Source organism: Phoenix dactylifera, chromosome 9 (genome assembly GCF_009389715.1).
Source record: "Phoenix dactylifera cultivar Barhee BC4 chromosome 9, palm_55x_up_171113_PBpolish2nd_filt_p, whole genome shotgun sequence".
NCBI lineage: Eukaryota > Viridiplantae > Streptophyta > Magnoliopsida > Arecales > Arecaceae > Phoenix > Phoenix dactylifera.
In genome coordinates, this window is record NC_052400.1 from 169,611 (window position 1) to 186,339 (window position 16,729).

The following is a 16,729-nucleotide window of genomic DNA, read 5'->3' on the forward strand; positions in this document are numbered from 1 at the left end:
GGTATTCTTCTTAATACTTTTCAGCGATTGCCGCCCAATCACATGAGCTTAGCTGCAAATTTTTAGGATTAAAATTAACCTACCCCTACTTTACAAGCATGTGCACCTCAAGATTCCTCGCTTGCTCCTCTACCAAGCATTTCTTTTTTATTACTAAGAAAACTCCACAAATGTCTTGAATTGGAGAAAGAATACTAGAAAGAAATTTTAATGCGCACTTACAAGAAGTTATTTCAACTTTTCTCAAATAACATGAATGAAACCTGAACAAATCAGCCATAGAGCATAAACTCTTCTCTCCTTTTATTATAGTTGCAAATGAAAGGAAATCAATTGACAAAATTATTTCCATCCTTTAAATCATAGTCAGGCTTTCAGAATTTCAGGAAAAAAGAAAAGCAGAAAAGAACAGTTTGATTTTAATGTTAGTTCTCTTCCTCTTTATGGTAGCTGACCTACATGAAAAGCTCATTAGAAGAACCATGACACTACAATCAAGTGAAAAGAATAAATCAAGGAGTCTCAAATGATCTACTAAAGATTTAGAAGAAAAAAAAATTGACAGAACAAATACAAGAATAGACTGGAAGGTTTCAAGCCAAAAATAATAATAATAAAAATAAACTATATATACGAAAGTAAATTATTACGCCTATATGCTAGGGCATGCAGAAAGAGTAAGCATAGAAAAGGAAACAACAATGAAAACAATGGTTTAAACAACTGATATAATATCCAGAAATAACATAATTAACAGTTACATAATTTCATGATTTTGTCAGAGAATAAGGTCTTGATAATTCGATCAGCGTATTATTCGAAAATTAATAGCCAATGAATTTATCATGAATAAGTGAAGTGCAGGGTCATGCACTTTTTGATAATTCAAACAATTTTATCCCTATGCTTGTATATGTACTATGACTCCTAACCTCAAGTGTGTTGCAAGTATTACCGTACCCACTTGATGAGCCAAATATACAGAGGAAAATAGAATATATTTCAACAATGCAAGAAATTTTCTTTTAGAAGTAAAACTTATATTCTCCGAACTTATACAAAGTAAACACCACTCCCTGTCATCTCAGTTGAAAAAAAGGAGATATACTTCTCTGTTATCTCCTGAAACAAAAGAATAGATAGTCAAACCATTTTCCTAACGTTATATGTAACAAAGAAACATACACACACAAAAGAAAAAAAGCATCAACTAATATAAAATGTGTAATGACAGTAACCACAACAACCAATGTTATCCTAAAACCCACCTTCCTCTCTGTTGCTCTTCATGATTAAATTATCCTGCCCTTCATGCCATCCCCAACCAGCCAAATTTCTACCAATCTATTGCATAACCCAGACCCAATTGCATAAACTAAACCAAAGCCCATCTGCATCCATCCGACAATCAAAACAACAGCAAACATATTAAAATTATAAAGCAAACCTGTTCTTTGGATCCAGATCTCGTGCTTTTCTACTATAAACAAAACATGGGGTTCCCCCCTCTACAATCCCAACACAGATCATCTCCTCTCCCCTCCTCCCATCACCAATGCCTTCAAACCTGCAATCCCTGTCCTCTAGTTTCAACACCTTCACCTCCCCAATTCTCCTGCTCATCGCAATCTCTTCCTTCTTGTGCTGCCTCTCTATTGACGACCAAGGCCTGGCTCTCTTATCATGGAAGCAAACTCTCAACAGCTCTACAGATGCACTCAGGTCATGGAAGCCTTCGGACCCCGATCCATGCAAATGGTTCGGCATCACCTGCAACTCGAAATCCGAAGTCATCGGCCTAAGCTTGATGTCAGTGAGTCTTCAAGGCCCATTGCCATCAAATTTCCAATCTCTCAAGTCCCTGAAGACACTCACTCTCTCTGCCACCAACCTCACCGGCCCAATCCCGAGAGAATTTGGAGAATACCAGGAGCTGGCCTTCATAGACATCAGCAGAAACCAGGTCTTCGGCGAGATCCCGGCAGAGATGTGCAAGCTGAGCAAGCTCGTGTCTCTCGCTCTGAATTCCAATTCTCTGCAAGGAGCCATTCCCTCCGACATTGGCAACCTCTCGAGCCTTACTTATCTAACCGTCTATGACAATAATCTCAGTGGTGAGATCCCGTCCGCCATTGGAAAACTACAGAAGCTGGAAGTTTTCCGTGCCGGGGGGAACCAAGATCTCAAAGGCATATTGCCTCCAGAGATTGGAAACTGCAGCAACCTTGCCATGCTGGGCCTCGCTGAGACCGGTATATCGGGAAACCTTCCTTCCACCATTGGATTGCTGAAGAGGATCCAGACCATTGCCATCTACACTGCCTTCCTCTCAGGTCCAATCCCGGAAGAGGTCGGCAATTGTACTGAACTGACGAGCCTGTATCTGTATCAGAATTCTCTTTCAGGTTCCATTCCAGCACAGCTTGGCGAGCTCCAAAAGCTTCAGACTCTGCTCTTATGGCAGAACAACTTGGTGGGCGCAATCCCTCCGGAGCTCGGGCGATGCAAAGAGCTCGTCCTTGTGGACTTCTCCCTGAATCTTCTGACTGGAAGCATACCTAGGAGCATCGGGAACCTCACAAAACTTCAACAGCTTCAGTTGAGTACCAATCAGCTGACAGGTCTCGTACCACCTGAAATCTCCAGCTGTACTTCTCTGACCGATTTCGAGGTGGACAACAACTGGCTCTCCGGCGAGATCCAAATAGATTTCGAGAAGTTGAAAAAACTCACCCTGTTCTATGCCTGGCAGAACAGGCTGACGGGGAATATTCCGGTGAGCTTGGCCCGATGCCGCAACCTTCAGTCTCTCGATCTCTCTTACAACAATCTGACCGGGCCGATACCGAGAGAGCTCTACGGGCTGCAGAATCTTACCAAATTGCTCCTCCTGTCCAATGAACTGTCAGGATTCATACCACCGGATATCGGGAGCTGTACTCGCCTCTTCCGGCTCCGGCTGAACGGTAACCGGCTTGCGGGGGCCATCCCCGCCGAGATTGGTAATCTAAAGAACCTCAACTTCCTCGACTTGAGCAACAACCGGCTGGTAGGTCAGATCCCACCGGCGGTATCAGGATGCGAGGATCTCGAATTCCTCGATCTTCATTCGAATGCTCTCAATGGAGCCTTGCCCGATTCATTCCCAAAGAACCTACAACTCATTGACGTCTCGGATAACAGGATCACCGGTCCGCTGAGTCCCGGCATCGGGTCGTTGCCGGAGCTGACCAAGCTTGTTGCCGGGAGGAATCTGCTCTACGGCAGGATTCCGGTGGAGATTAGATCCTGCAGCAAGCTACAACTGCTGGATCTCGGCGACAATGCTTTCTCCGGTGAGATACCTCCAGAATTAGGCCAGCTTCCAGCGCTCGAAATCTCGCTCAACCTCAGCTGCAACCATTTCACCGGTGAGATTCCAAGCGAATTCTCGGGCCTAGGGAAGCTCAGCTGCCTCGACATCTCCCACAACGAGCTCACCGGGGACCTTGGCGCGCTAACCTCGCTCCAGAACCTTGTAGCTCTAAACATCTCCTTCAACGCCTTCTCCGGTGAGCTGCCAGACACCCCGTTCTTCCGCAAGCTCCCACTCTCCGATCTCGCCGGAAACCACGGGTTGTTCATCTCCGGCGGTTCGATGACCCACGAGGACTCATCGAGAAGGACCACCATCTCTGCGCTGAAGCTCGCCATGTCAGTCCTCATCAGCGTCAGCGCCGTGCTGCTGCTGATGGCCGCCTACGCGCTGGTTCGCACTCGCACTAGCCTGCGTGGGGATGAAGATGGAGCATGGGAGGTCACGCTGTATCAGAAGCTCGATTTCTCGGTGGAGGAAGTAGTCCGGGGACTAACGTCGGCGAATGTGATCGGGACCGGAAGCTCGGGGGTGGTCTACAAGGTCAGAATTCCGAGCGGCGACACGCTCGCCGTCAAGAAGATGTGGTCGTCGGACGATTCCGGGGCATTTAGCAATGAGATCGCCGCACTGGGATCGATAAGGCACCGGAACATCGTCCGGCTGCTGGGATGGGGAGCGAACCGGAGCACGAAGCTGCTGTTCTATGCCTATCTGCCGAATGGGAGCCTGAGCGGGTTCCTTCACCGGAGCGGGAAGGGGGTGGCGGAGTGGGAGGTGAGATACGAGATTGCGGTTGGGGTGGCGCACGCCATCGCCTACCTGCACCATGACTGCGTGCCCGCCATCTTGCATGGGGATGTGAAGGCCATGAACGTTCTGCTGGGGCCGAGATTTGAGCCATATTTGGCCGACTTTGGGCTGGCTAGAGTCTTGACCGGGGTCAATGATGGTGCTTGTGCTAGCAAGTTGGATTCAAAGGCTCCTCCTCGCATTGCTGGGTCTTACGGATACATAGCACCAGGTAATTATTATTCATTTTATTATTTCAGTTTCATTACCATTGAAATATTTTAACTTTTAATTTATGACTTTTAAGTATTAATTCAGTTCCTTGTAGGAAAGCTCTTATAATTTGTAGACTCTATTAGAAGAGACAAGCCTGGTTTATATATAGAGATTAGGTTTAAAAGGTGAATAATATGCTTAGATTACTTTTGGGATCTATAGGGTTATACTGTTATATATTCCACCATCATTAAAAATTTGGTTTTTCTATGATCAGAGTATGCTTCGATGCAACGAATCACAGAGAAGAGTGATGTCTATAGCTATGGTGTTGTCCTGCTTGAGGTCCTCACGGGAAGACATGCTTTGGACCCCACGCTCCCTGGGGGAGCTCACTTGGTTCAATGGGTCCGTGACCACTTGCACAGCAAGCACAACCCAAGAGATCTTCTCGACTCAAGACTCGGAGGCAGTCTGGACCATCATATACAAGAAATGCTTCAAGCACTCGCCATCTCAGTCCTGTGCGTCAGTCATCGTGCCGATGACCGGCCTACCATGAAGGATGTTGCTGCATTGCTTAAGGAGATCAGAAGGCCGATGGTCGACGAGCCTAAGGAGGCCACAATGACCGCTGCCGCTTCTTCAGACCGGAGCCTGGCCTTGCCAGGCTCGTCGGATTGCTCATTAGCCATGTCCTACTACTCCAACTGAAGTAGGATTGATAGTTTGTTAGAAAGGCGAACATTTTGGTGATGACCTATGGTTTTACAGGGTTTGCTTGCATTAGAAACGTGTAAATCAAAGTAATCTGTTGGATAATGTAACTGTACTGGATGAATTCTTGGAGTATTACATGGTTAGTACATCAACTCTGCTAATAAAAGCAAATACTTTTAAATGATTGTGGTAATTCCACAACATTAGGTTTCTTTATCATTTGCTTTGGAGTTAAAAATGGACAAGGGAATGATGCATTGGGAGAAGAAAGCAAGGAGAGTTTGTGTGTGCGGAAGTTGGTGCAATGATTGGGGTGTTTGGGTTGCTAAATCGTCTATTTTAACTCCGACAATAGCGTCCGAGGACAATAAAAAACTCATCTTTCCAGCGAGACTTTCACATGGCCTCGCTTGCTGCCAACGAACTGCCCACGTGGTACAGATGGACTTCTAGCTAAGAACGTGGAGGAATCTCAAAAATTAGAATAACCAAAATTTTATCTTTTATGCCGTGTCTTTTTTATGTCTTTTAGCATTTGCCTGTTGTGGTCAATCCTAAATAAGCCACAAAATTCCTGGTCAAGTTTAGAAAAATGTTACTTTCTCACTCTTTCCTACACAATACAAAGCATCCCATTTAAAATGTATCAAAAACAGGTGTAAATGGCCAAAAGCATGCCTAGTTGAGGAGAATTGGACTCTGCAATTAGAATGAGAACCAGACGATTACAGCTGTCGCTACTTTTTTCTAATATTTAAATTTTATTCTGATTCCGATTCTAATTCTGATAATGAATCAAGTATATATTGGAGAATTTCGAATCCGGTTTTGATCATGAATGAAATGTATCCTAAATTCAACGCCATAATATATATATATATATATATATATATATATATATATATATATATATATATATATATATATATATATATATATATATATATAAAAGCTCCATTGATTTTTAAGGATTAAGGCTTTCTCTTATTTTATTGATGGATGAGAAGGGGATTTTTTTTCCAAATAGGAAGCAGTGAAAGGACAACAGTACAAAAACAAAGGTATAAGGTGAAAACCAAGCAAAAGAGAATGATCTAAACGATAGATGCATAAGACTTGCAGCGAAACATGGGGTTTAACGGCTCAGACAACGTTGCGACACCGAGGAATGGACACTTCCGCTGCTGGATCTAACGCCTGGCTCGCCAGACTGCCACCGTGTCGGTTTCCTCTTGGCCAGTTCGTACACCGCGAATCCGGGTACATCTTTCTGGCAGCCGAGCGCTTTCATGGACACTCGTGCTTAAGTTCCAGTTCCAGCCCATTCTAATCCTTTGGCCGATAGCTTCCAAGGGAAAGTGGTGGTATGGATGAACAATGTCGCCCTTTTTCAACAATTTGGGCCATCAAAACATTTGTTTATGGAAAGCTTTTTTTCTCCCTCTTTTGTTTACAGAAGCAATTGAAAGACCACCAACCATTTCACTCAAAAGGATCAAATGATGGTAGCATCTTATGTGGCCGACCACAATGGCACCATATTATGGAAAGCTTTTTTCGGTTTTAATCCAACTACTCCAGGATAGGCTTGGGTTGTATCCTTTGTGCAAAAAAAATAATTGTTCTTCCGTCACCATGCCAATTATTAGTTGGTGCATTAATTATATAGATCTCAAAGCACTTTGAACTCCATTCATCTATTTGTATAGATCTTGAATTGGCTATTGCACGATCTAATGTTGGATTTGCATAAAAAAAAAGATGAATCCTTCTTTCGTGCCGAAGTTATAGCCTGAACCCCTTCAGGATATGGTTATGATTGATGCTAGTGGTTGCATACACTGACTTTGTAAAGCAGCCTTTCAAAAAAAAAAAGAAAAAGAAAAGAAATGAAAATTAAGGAGGAGGGGAGTCAAGCATTCAGACTGTTAGATGTATGCCCTATAAGCCAATCTGGCTGACGCATAATTTATTCTGGGACATAATTTTGTACTTGATTTTATTATTATTGAATAATAAATGAACATCTTTTTTATTCATATTGTGTATTTATCTATGAATCGTCCAAGAAATTAATAAGATTATGATGCATATTCTCAAGAGTTAAGAATTTAAGCCATGTGTCATTGGTGATTAATTCCTAAATGCTCCTGATCGATGGATCATCATGAGGACGGTGATTGATCCGATGAGATTAGTGTACATATCACTTTTCTTATGAATGGACGAGTCTAGAGTCTACAGTGTAGGAACACTGGAGTGACAGTGCAAGTGCTTGTTAGAAAACAAGGGTATCGAGCATGACCAAAGCAAGAAGTTACTTGGATATCTATTCACTTGTCAGTGACTTACTTGATGTTGTAGTAGTGTGACTGGTCCTTTGACTTGCGGTGCTTCGGCTATTCACAGTAAGATTGCTGTAGTTTGACTATACGTATACATGGTCTCTAGCCATATGGGTCCTTGTGGTGTAGATTGGCTGCAGTAGGTTTACTGTAGGAGTAAGGTATGCACCTATATGGAATCTATCGACCTTGGTAGATAAGGAGTAGTCCTATGTGATTTATTAGACTAAGTTTGTAAAACCTTGGCCGGAATAGTATGTACAGTGGAAAAGAAGTTTTTCACTCTTGAACTTAAGTTGAATAAATCTTGACATATGACGAACGATGGGGTTTAACGAGTCATCCATGACTCCGTCTTATAGGGATCCACGATAGAAGGACTCTATCCTATGATAACTGCACCTAGAGGTTCATTATTCCATTCTTCTGGGTTGCCACTACATGCTGCTAGGTGTTATTGGTGGATGGTGAGACTCACATGGATTATCTTGATATTCGATGATCCCTGGTGAGATGAGTTGGAATTGTTCCAACATATTGAAAAGTGTTTTCAATGATACTGTGATAGAGATCGCAATATATCTCACTACCAGACAGAACAGAACCTATGGGGCCACACATATTAGAGGTATTGACCAATCCGATGGTTGAATTATGATTTTGAATCACAATAGTTCATAATTATTAATTTGATTGATAATTGGTTTAACTCACTAAGAGTTAGTGAGTTGAAGGAGGATTAATTGTAATTGGATTGCAATTTAATTGAATCAATTGGACTTAATTAATTGGGCTTGATCTTATTAAATTAGAGTCCTACTTGGAGTAGGATTTCTAAAGTCCTAGTTGGATTAGGACTAAAATTATATGAGTCCTAATTAGATTAGAATTTCTAAATTTCTAATTAATTTTGATCTAATAGATCAAGAAGACTCCTACTTAGATTAGGATTGAAGAGTTCAATTAAGTCATGATCCAATTGGGTCCTAATTGGATTAGGACTCTTATGGATAAGTCTTGAAGACCACCTAATCCTCTTTAGAAGTTTATTAGACACCCACGAAAGAGGCCCCATGGGGCGCTTAATTTGATTAAGTGGGGGGCATGCGTGAAAGGGAGGAAAAGAGGGAGGGGCGCTTAATTTGATTAAGTGGGGGGCATGCGTGAAAGGGGGGAAAAGAGGGAGGGGCGTAGGAGGGGCATACGCCCCTCCCCTTGGCAATATGTGATGAAAGAAAGGAGGGGCGTACGGCCTCCTCTTGGCTTAGAGATAGACATGGAGCTCCTAAATTTTAGAAGCTCCACACGTCTAGATAGGAAGGAAAATAAAGGGGCAGAATCCTTAGTTTTTCCTCTATCTTCCAGTCGTGACCCTCCTCTCCTCTTCCCACTTTGGAGCTGCAAGCAACAAGGAAAATAAAAAGGGTGGCGTGTGGCTCTTCTCATTCTTTCTTCCACCGCATCAAAAGAAAAGGCTAATTTAGGAGCTCCACACGTCTAGATAGGAAGGAAAAATAAGGGGGCAGAATCCTTAGTTTTTCCTCTATCTTTCAGTCATGACCCTCCTCTCCTCTTCCCACTTTGGAGCTGCAAGCAACAAGGAAAATAAAAAGGGTGGCGTGTGGCTCTTCTCATTCCTTCTTCCACCGCATCAAAAGAAAAGGCTGAAAATGGTGGCTGTTCTTCCTCCCTTTCAAGTCCTTCTCCTTCCTCTTGAGATCTATCAAAGAGTTGATAAATCAAGAGAGGATTTCAGCCATCAAAACAAATCTCTGCAAGGGAGTTAGCACCCCGGAGAGATTCAGGCATTTGGATTAGTCCTCTGCCTCGTGTGCATACCTATAGAGGCCGAACGCGTGTGCGGCTTCAAGCGAACTTTCCAACAAATCCACGATCATCAGATTGTGGTGAATATCTACCCGCACAAGATGAAGATATGATCTTCCTTAATCCCAAAAAATTTTAATCCTAATCTATCTACGTACGTCGGTTTTAAAATACGTTCATGCGATGAACGCGGATCACGCATGCCTCTTCTGCTACATTCTGTTTTTTTCTGCGGCGTGCGCGGGATCCTAACACAGACGCCCTACAAGATCATGAAAGGAAGATAGACTATGGCAAAAAAAATTTCAGAAAAGTTGCCAAAGAAAACCCTTTCTTTTTCCTTGCATTCGCGTTTTACAAATCTTGTTCATCTTTTATTCATCGTAGTTTTCTCCCCTTAAAACATCAAAATAAGTTAGCCCCACTTCTAGAAAACACAAATATCTGGCCTATGAAGATAAGAATTCTCCTCTCCTGATCGCTAACCCTTCCACATTTCATGTGGCTCCCACTGTTGGTTTTATCGCATGCTATGGGCTTTAATACATGCAGTGCATCTGATCTTCGCATTTCTACCTATTGCCTTGAATACTTAGAAGTTCAAGTTCACATTGCGGTTAGCCAATTATAAGAACTAGTTGGTTTTTGGTTGTAAAGTATATGATCCTAGTTCTTAGCACATCATACACTGAATTTTTTTTTTTGGTTCTAGTTTTGCCAGACCTATCTGATTTTTTAACACCTTATCATGTTTGGAGGGAGTATCAACATGTTGAGTTCTTACAAGGACTAAATGCTAAGTCTGCTGAACATGATCTACCATAAAGCATAATAAGAAGGAACCACTTAAATCCTTTCAAACAAACAATATTTTCAGCATAACAACCGTCTTAACCCTGCGAACTTTGTACCATGATGGAACTTGGAACAAACATGGACATGAGCCTAGTGGATCAGAATTCGTTTTATGAACGAGAAATTCAACTACGTTCTCCTTGCATGGCTATTGTGAGACCCATGCGGGCGTATATTTAATCCCATATTAGTTATGCACTGGTTAAATTTTGAGTAATTATGCAAGGCCAAGGAACCTAAATAATATCTTCCAACTAGTTTTTTTGAATGATATTCTGGGTTGTGATAGATGGTATCAGAGCGAAACTGACCCATGGCTTATGTAGATTAGGAGATACTGCAACACGAGTTCTGAGGATTGATCAGAAGCCGATCGTGGTGCTTATGATTAGATTTGAATAGATTTGAACCCTTAGCTTAGCAAAGATACCAAAGCTTAAATGAAAAAAAGGATGTAAGGACGTCCATATTGACATGTATTTAGTCTCATATTAACAACTCTTCTCAAAATTAAAGATAGCTACGGAAGCAAAAAATAGTCGATAAAAAAAAAGATGTTATTGGTGTATCAACATCAAAGAATTTATAAGCTTCTAACATGCATCCATGAGTACAGTGGTTTGGAGAAGTAAGCAACCTTTGAGCAGAGAGATTCAAACTTTGGCGTATCATGTTGTTTTTGACTTTTGAGACAATTACATCATATGACTTAAAACACTATTGCCCAATATAATCTATCAGCTTATCATTCGCACAACCATCAGAATCCAAATCCTTAGAAGATGTTGAAGTTATGATTCTTCTGTAAACAGAAAGCAGAGAGAGTCGATCGATTGCAGATCATGCATTTAGATATGCCACCGACTGGTCAGCCAGAATATAACTCGTCTCCAGACTCCAATAAACAAAAGATTACAAAAAAAATTGGTTCCATCTGCGACTCCATGCCATGGACCAATAACAGCTTATAGCAGCCTCAGCAACACGCAGTGAAACCACTCCAACCACAAATTATTTTAAGAGGGAAGCTCCCTTTTTGTGCATTGCATATTTATTCATTTATACTACTTGCTTATGTACCCTTTATCAGGGACGGAGGAGAAGATATATTTTAGATAGAAGCTCGAAGATAGCCGAGGATATTGGTGGAAGCCCATGGCAGAGACAACCTTCCAGAATGCAAGGATTCGAGCATGGGACGGGAAGAGGGAAGAGAGAATGGTGATCACCATTAATTTCCTTGGGATACGAAGATCCGGGCATCACCATTTTCTTCGGGAAAAACAGAAGTTGTTCAGTTCTAGTTCATAAATGCTCCTCATCTCGTTACTCCTGGTTACTCAGTTTTAGAGTAAATTAATGAAGTGTTATGCATCCACCAATATACTGCCATTTGCAGTGCTTTTATGCACCAGGATCCGAACCCTTCAAACACTGCCTAGAGGGTTTTCTCGGTGTTTGTAGAGTCGAGATCCTTTACCATGCATATTTTGTATTGCAGAGCGCTATGCATGGTTGGATGACCGGCAGGTCATCTATCTCGAAGATAGATGGTTGTCGGCCATCACGTTGCTCATTGCATTTGGCCGTTGTGTTCGCCATGCAAGCGATGTTCGACGTGGATCGAGTTGTTTCTTTCGTGCGAAAGAAAAAAATCACCTTGCTTTGTGGGATCACCTACCGCATAGATCTTAAAGTGCTAAACTCCAACATTCATCCATCTTGACCAATCTCAAAGTGACTAGCTGATAGCTTCGTTGCGGCTTGTCTGGCTCGTGGCTTTTTGTAGTATTTAGAAGGCAAAAAGGTGAAGCCCATGATGGTCGGGTTGCTGCTTGTGAAAACTTCTGTGAACTTTTGAAACCATTTTGGTTTTTTTTTTTTTTTTTTTTGATGGTAAGGGAGGTAGAAACCACGCGGATATGATCTTAAATCTATGCTATGATTCTAATTTTGCTACAATCCCTAATGATCTTAAACTTTGATGTCATTTATGCCACATTCTCTAGTGGCCTTAAACCTTAAGCTCCAATATCATTTCTGTGACAATCCCAAGTAATCTTAAACCTAAGTTCTCATAGTTTTCTTGTCGTAAGCCCCAATGATCTTAAGCCTAAACTCTGATAGCTTTCTTATCACAATCCCCAATGATCTTAAACCTAAGTTCTGATAGTTTTTCAGTTATAATCCCCAATGATCTTAACCTAAGCTCTGATACCACTTTGTCACACCCGAACCTAGCACTCGGGTCTGACACGCAACACGGCCGCACACTCCCTAGAGTAGAGCCCTAGAGAATATGCAAGGCCTAAAAAATATATTACAACCTCAATATCCGTAATCAATAATAATATCAATTCATGCCAGAGATCAAAGTTGATCCAATTACAAAATTTAATCATCCAACCAGGATTAGTGATGCTCTATCTAATCATCCCCTCCAACTATGATCTCAACCATAGCCATATACTATGCAACCTGCAACACTAAAAGAGAAAGAGAAAGGAGTTGTGAGCTTTACAGCTGAGTAAGAATCTTCACACATCCATACCAACACAATAATAATATAAGTTTGAAAACTGCAAGAAAATGTTGCACATCATGAAATCACAAACCGACTATCAATAATGCTTGAATAATCAGTATACACATGAACATCAAATATCAATAAAAAATTATCCTCTCAAAAGTGATATAGCATATGATTTTTCATAAATCTTCATTAATATTTTCAATATTTTTCTTTCCATTTCTTTTTAACTTGATCCGAATCAATTATCTTTTTGACTTTAGGCTAAATCTCGATCACATTTTCAGTCCGTGATGAGGCAATCGATAGTATCACATTTCTAGTCTACGGGACAATCGATAGTATCACATTTCCAGTCTATGACGAGGTAATCGATAGTATCACATTTTCAGCCTGTGACGGGGCAATCGATAGTATCACATTTTCAGCCTGTCACGGGGCAATCGATAATATCACATTTTCAGCCTGTCACGGAGCAATTGATAATAACGAGATAAGCCCAGGGTCCTTGTTCATTTAATCAAATTCACATCCACACACCTTTTTTTTTTATTTCCAGCTTTAGACTAACCACAGTCACATTTTTAGCCCGTGACGACAACCAATATAACATAGTTAGTCTAGAGCACCACATCCATTAGTCTGATTATGCTAGTATAGGTTATGCTCATATAAGCATCCATCATACCATTAATCACAAGCCAACATGATCAAAATATGATTTAATACCAAAACTATCATAAAATTATTTTTGCTTTTTACTTATCTGGATCATAGCATATTATATATATATAGGTAAAAAAATAATATCACGCAAGTCGACGTATAAGAATTTTTACCTCTTTAAGGACAACCCAGACAGACGAATCACCTACCTACTCTTTGATCTACAAACCGGGGTGCGTAGAACCCTGCTCAACGTTCTTTTGCCCAAAAGATTGTTCTCCTACAAAACCAAATCAACATCAAAAATTATCCAAGGTATCCGACAAATCAGAACTCTCTACTGACCCACTAAAGGGTCCACCAACACATTGCAACCCAGAACTATCCAACAGTCCGCACAACCAACGATCTCTCCGAATTGAGCTAGAGAGAGAAAGTACCAATAGGAAGAGAGAGAAACTAGAGTATAAGATCTCGTTGGACTTTTCTTGTCCGAATGACTGTAACCCCATCCAACACTAGGGCTGACTATGGAAATAGATTCATATAGGAAGATATACGAGACCGGTTAGAGGACAATGCCTAATTGTTTGAATTGGTCAGCATAATGCAAGCTAATTCATCTGATCAAGGATCATATATCAAATCAAGGCAATAGATCAGGGGTTATCAATTATAGATCCAATGGTGGCTGGCCACAGTCTGGTGTAGGACGAACAGGGTTGACTAGGCAACGACATCCAACAATCCTGGTCGGTTTGCTCCGATCAGTCCAACTAGTCAAATTATGAAACAAGAATCAGAGCATGGTCACAGGTGACACTATAGAGATTCATGATAATAGAGTCTAATAATACTCGGTGATAGTCGGGGTAAGACTAGCACGACAGATGGTTGGGACGACACTGGTCCAGAACCCTCTACTGGGGTCAACCCGAATCCACAATAAAAATATCTGAAATCCTTCCATTGGGTCCATAGATCTATGCAAAGAGAGAAACAAGAGAGAAATAAGTCCAAGTAAAGAGCGAGGTCTAGATAGAGAGAGAAAGTCCAGTAGAGAGAGAAATTGAGAAATAAGAGAGAAAATAAAAGAAGAGAGAGGAGAGAGAAAGAGGGAGGAGAGAGGAGAGAGGAGAGAGAAAGAGAGAGCTCTTTTCTTCTTCCAAAATAGAGGAGAGCCGCTCTTTCACTCTCTTCTTCTTAGATCAAGGTGGAGGTCAAGGTAGCCTGCTCCGATGGCAGCGTCCCACGGCGGTCCTTCGGCCTTAGCGTCACCAGCGACGGTGGCCGGCCGACGAGAAGGAAGGAAGGAAATCAATCTGCACCACCCATCATCGAGCACTTCTTTACTGTGGCTATCTCCCGAACCACAGTTACATGAGTACAAGGGTCCCCAAGAGTGGCATAACTCGGCCTTTTTCCGTCGGCCGATGACGATGAACAAAAAAGGGGACGGAACAGAGCACTCTATTTTTGGATGAAGGCCCAGTGATTTGCTGGCTTAATTCAGAGAAAAAATTGATGGTTGAATGACCGGGAGAAGAAGAGACGAGGGTGGCTCGGGTCTTACCTCAGTCCGGCGACGTTTTCGGCGAAGATTCAAGGAGAAGACTCGGAGTGGCATACTTGGAATTGGCGGCAATTCTCGGCAATTTAGGTGGAGGAAATTGGAGGAGGGGGAGGCGAATTATATAGGCAAGATCCTCAAGTTCTATTCGAACTCAGACTGCCTTCGGAGAGTCCTCCATTTTGCGGGAATCGGTGAGGAAGAAGACCCCAGCTCCCTGATCGACCGCGTGCCAAGCACGGGTCGGCTTTGGGCTTGGCCCATTCGGGCCGGCCAACAAGCCCATAGGCGGGGCTCATCCGAGTTGGGCTGGGTCTGGCCTCTTCGGGCTGGCCCACGAGCCCCCAAATTTTTTTCTGGGTTATTACACTTAGTGAAAAATTATCACAGTGTTCGGATTGCAGCAAACTCCGGTATCTTGCACTGAAGCCACATCAAACTATTGATCAGCCACACCACCAAGTTGAAACCTTGGACAAATGTCCATGAACTGGCTGATTTGTTTATGAACCAGAGGGAAAAATTCCAGCCTATGTTTATGAGGTAGATGAACTTTTGCTTCTGCTAAAGAAATAAAAAAGAATTCGCAATCGGTTCTACTCCTTCCAACGACCAGCACCTTTCAACTCAACAACATCCTGCCAAACTCGCAACTCACCATTAGCTTGTGACCCACCAACCTCTTGGTCATGACACCTTGGGACCAAACCGAGACACCATTCATCCTATAAAATGCTTCAGAATAAATCGACATTAGTAACATTCTGGATATTGTTTTTGTGAGTTCAACACTGATTGCTTGGTGCCCAATACATCTGTTCCTGCGCACTCTATTCAATCACTATACTACGAATAAGAAAATAGTGTTATCATCTGCTGCATTCTCAATCTTAAACAACAAAAAAGCATGTACAAACTGATGTTTTCAGCTTTTACACATTGGAAGCAATTGATCTACTGTATTGGTAAGCAGTATAATGCTTCAGAAAACTTTCCTGGTATTATTGCCAAAAACTCAAATATCATCACTCAGAGAAAGGGATATTTTACCCTGTCTTCAAGACATCAACTTTTATAAAGATAACCGAAAGAAGCAGTCTGCAGAGGCCTTAATTAACAACTGTATGATCTGAAAAGATCCTGCATGATCGAGAGCTACCAGAGCAAGTCTGGCCTAATCTTGGCTTCCATCATAACTAGTTGAGGGAGGGGGGATATCGGTGAGCTCCAATATATTTATGCATTTTGATAGCACTAGGTAGTGTTGGGCATTGGGCCGTGCCGGGCCGGCCCGGCCCAGGCCCACCGGGCCCAAGGTCTAAACGGGCCGTGCCTGGCCCGGCCCGCTTATGAAGCGGGCCGTGCCGGCACGGCCCGTCGCGGGCGCAAAAGGAAGCCCGGCCCGGCCCCCGGCCCGTCTATTGGCGGGCCGGGCCGGGCACGGCACGCCACGGGCCGTGCCAGGCACGGCCCGTAACGGTGAGGGGTGAGGAAAATAGCCGTTTCCAACGGCTATTTTGGGAAAAAGTCGGTTTTACCCCTCCCAACAGTCCAATAACGGCTGAATTGAGGGGTATTTTGGAAAAAAAATTTTTGGGCTTCTATAAATAGCCCTTTCCTCCCTCATTCTCACCACACCAAACCAACTATTCTCTCCTTCTCTAATACTATTATTTCTCTCTTCTAAAGTGCTCTTCTAGCAATTTAATTTTTAGTTTGCATTTAGCAAGTGTTCAAGTGCTACACAAGAGGAGGTTCCTGTTGAGAAGAGAATGTCACTCCTGTTGAGAGCATAAGAGGAAGCTCAGAATCTCGGCTCTGCGGCTCTGCCTCTGCCCTCCGACCCTCTACTC

General features: G+C 42.5%; 1 protein-coding gene across 1 annotated transcript; it reads left to right on the forward strand.

Moving 5' to 3' along the window:
- Positions 1–1,244: 1,244 nt before the first annotated feature.
- LOC103721265 (LRR receptor-like serine/threonine-protein kinase) lies at positions 1,245–5,299 on the forward strand. Its single transcript, XM_008811403.4, has 2 exons — positions 1,245–4,379; positions 4,641–5,299. Exons 1-2 carry the CDS (start codon positions 1,556–1,558, stop codon positions 5,075–5,077), a joined length of 3,261 nt encoding a protein of 1,086 aa, XP_008809625.2. The 5' UTR covers positions 1,245–1,555; the 3' UTR covers positions 5,078–5,299.
- The last annotated feature ends 11,430 nt before the right edge of the window (positions 5,300–16,729 follow it).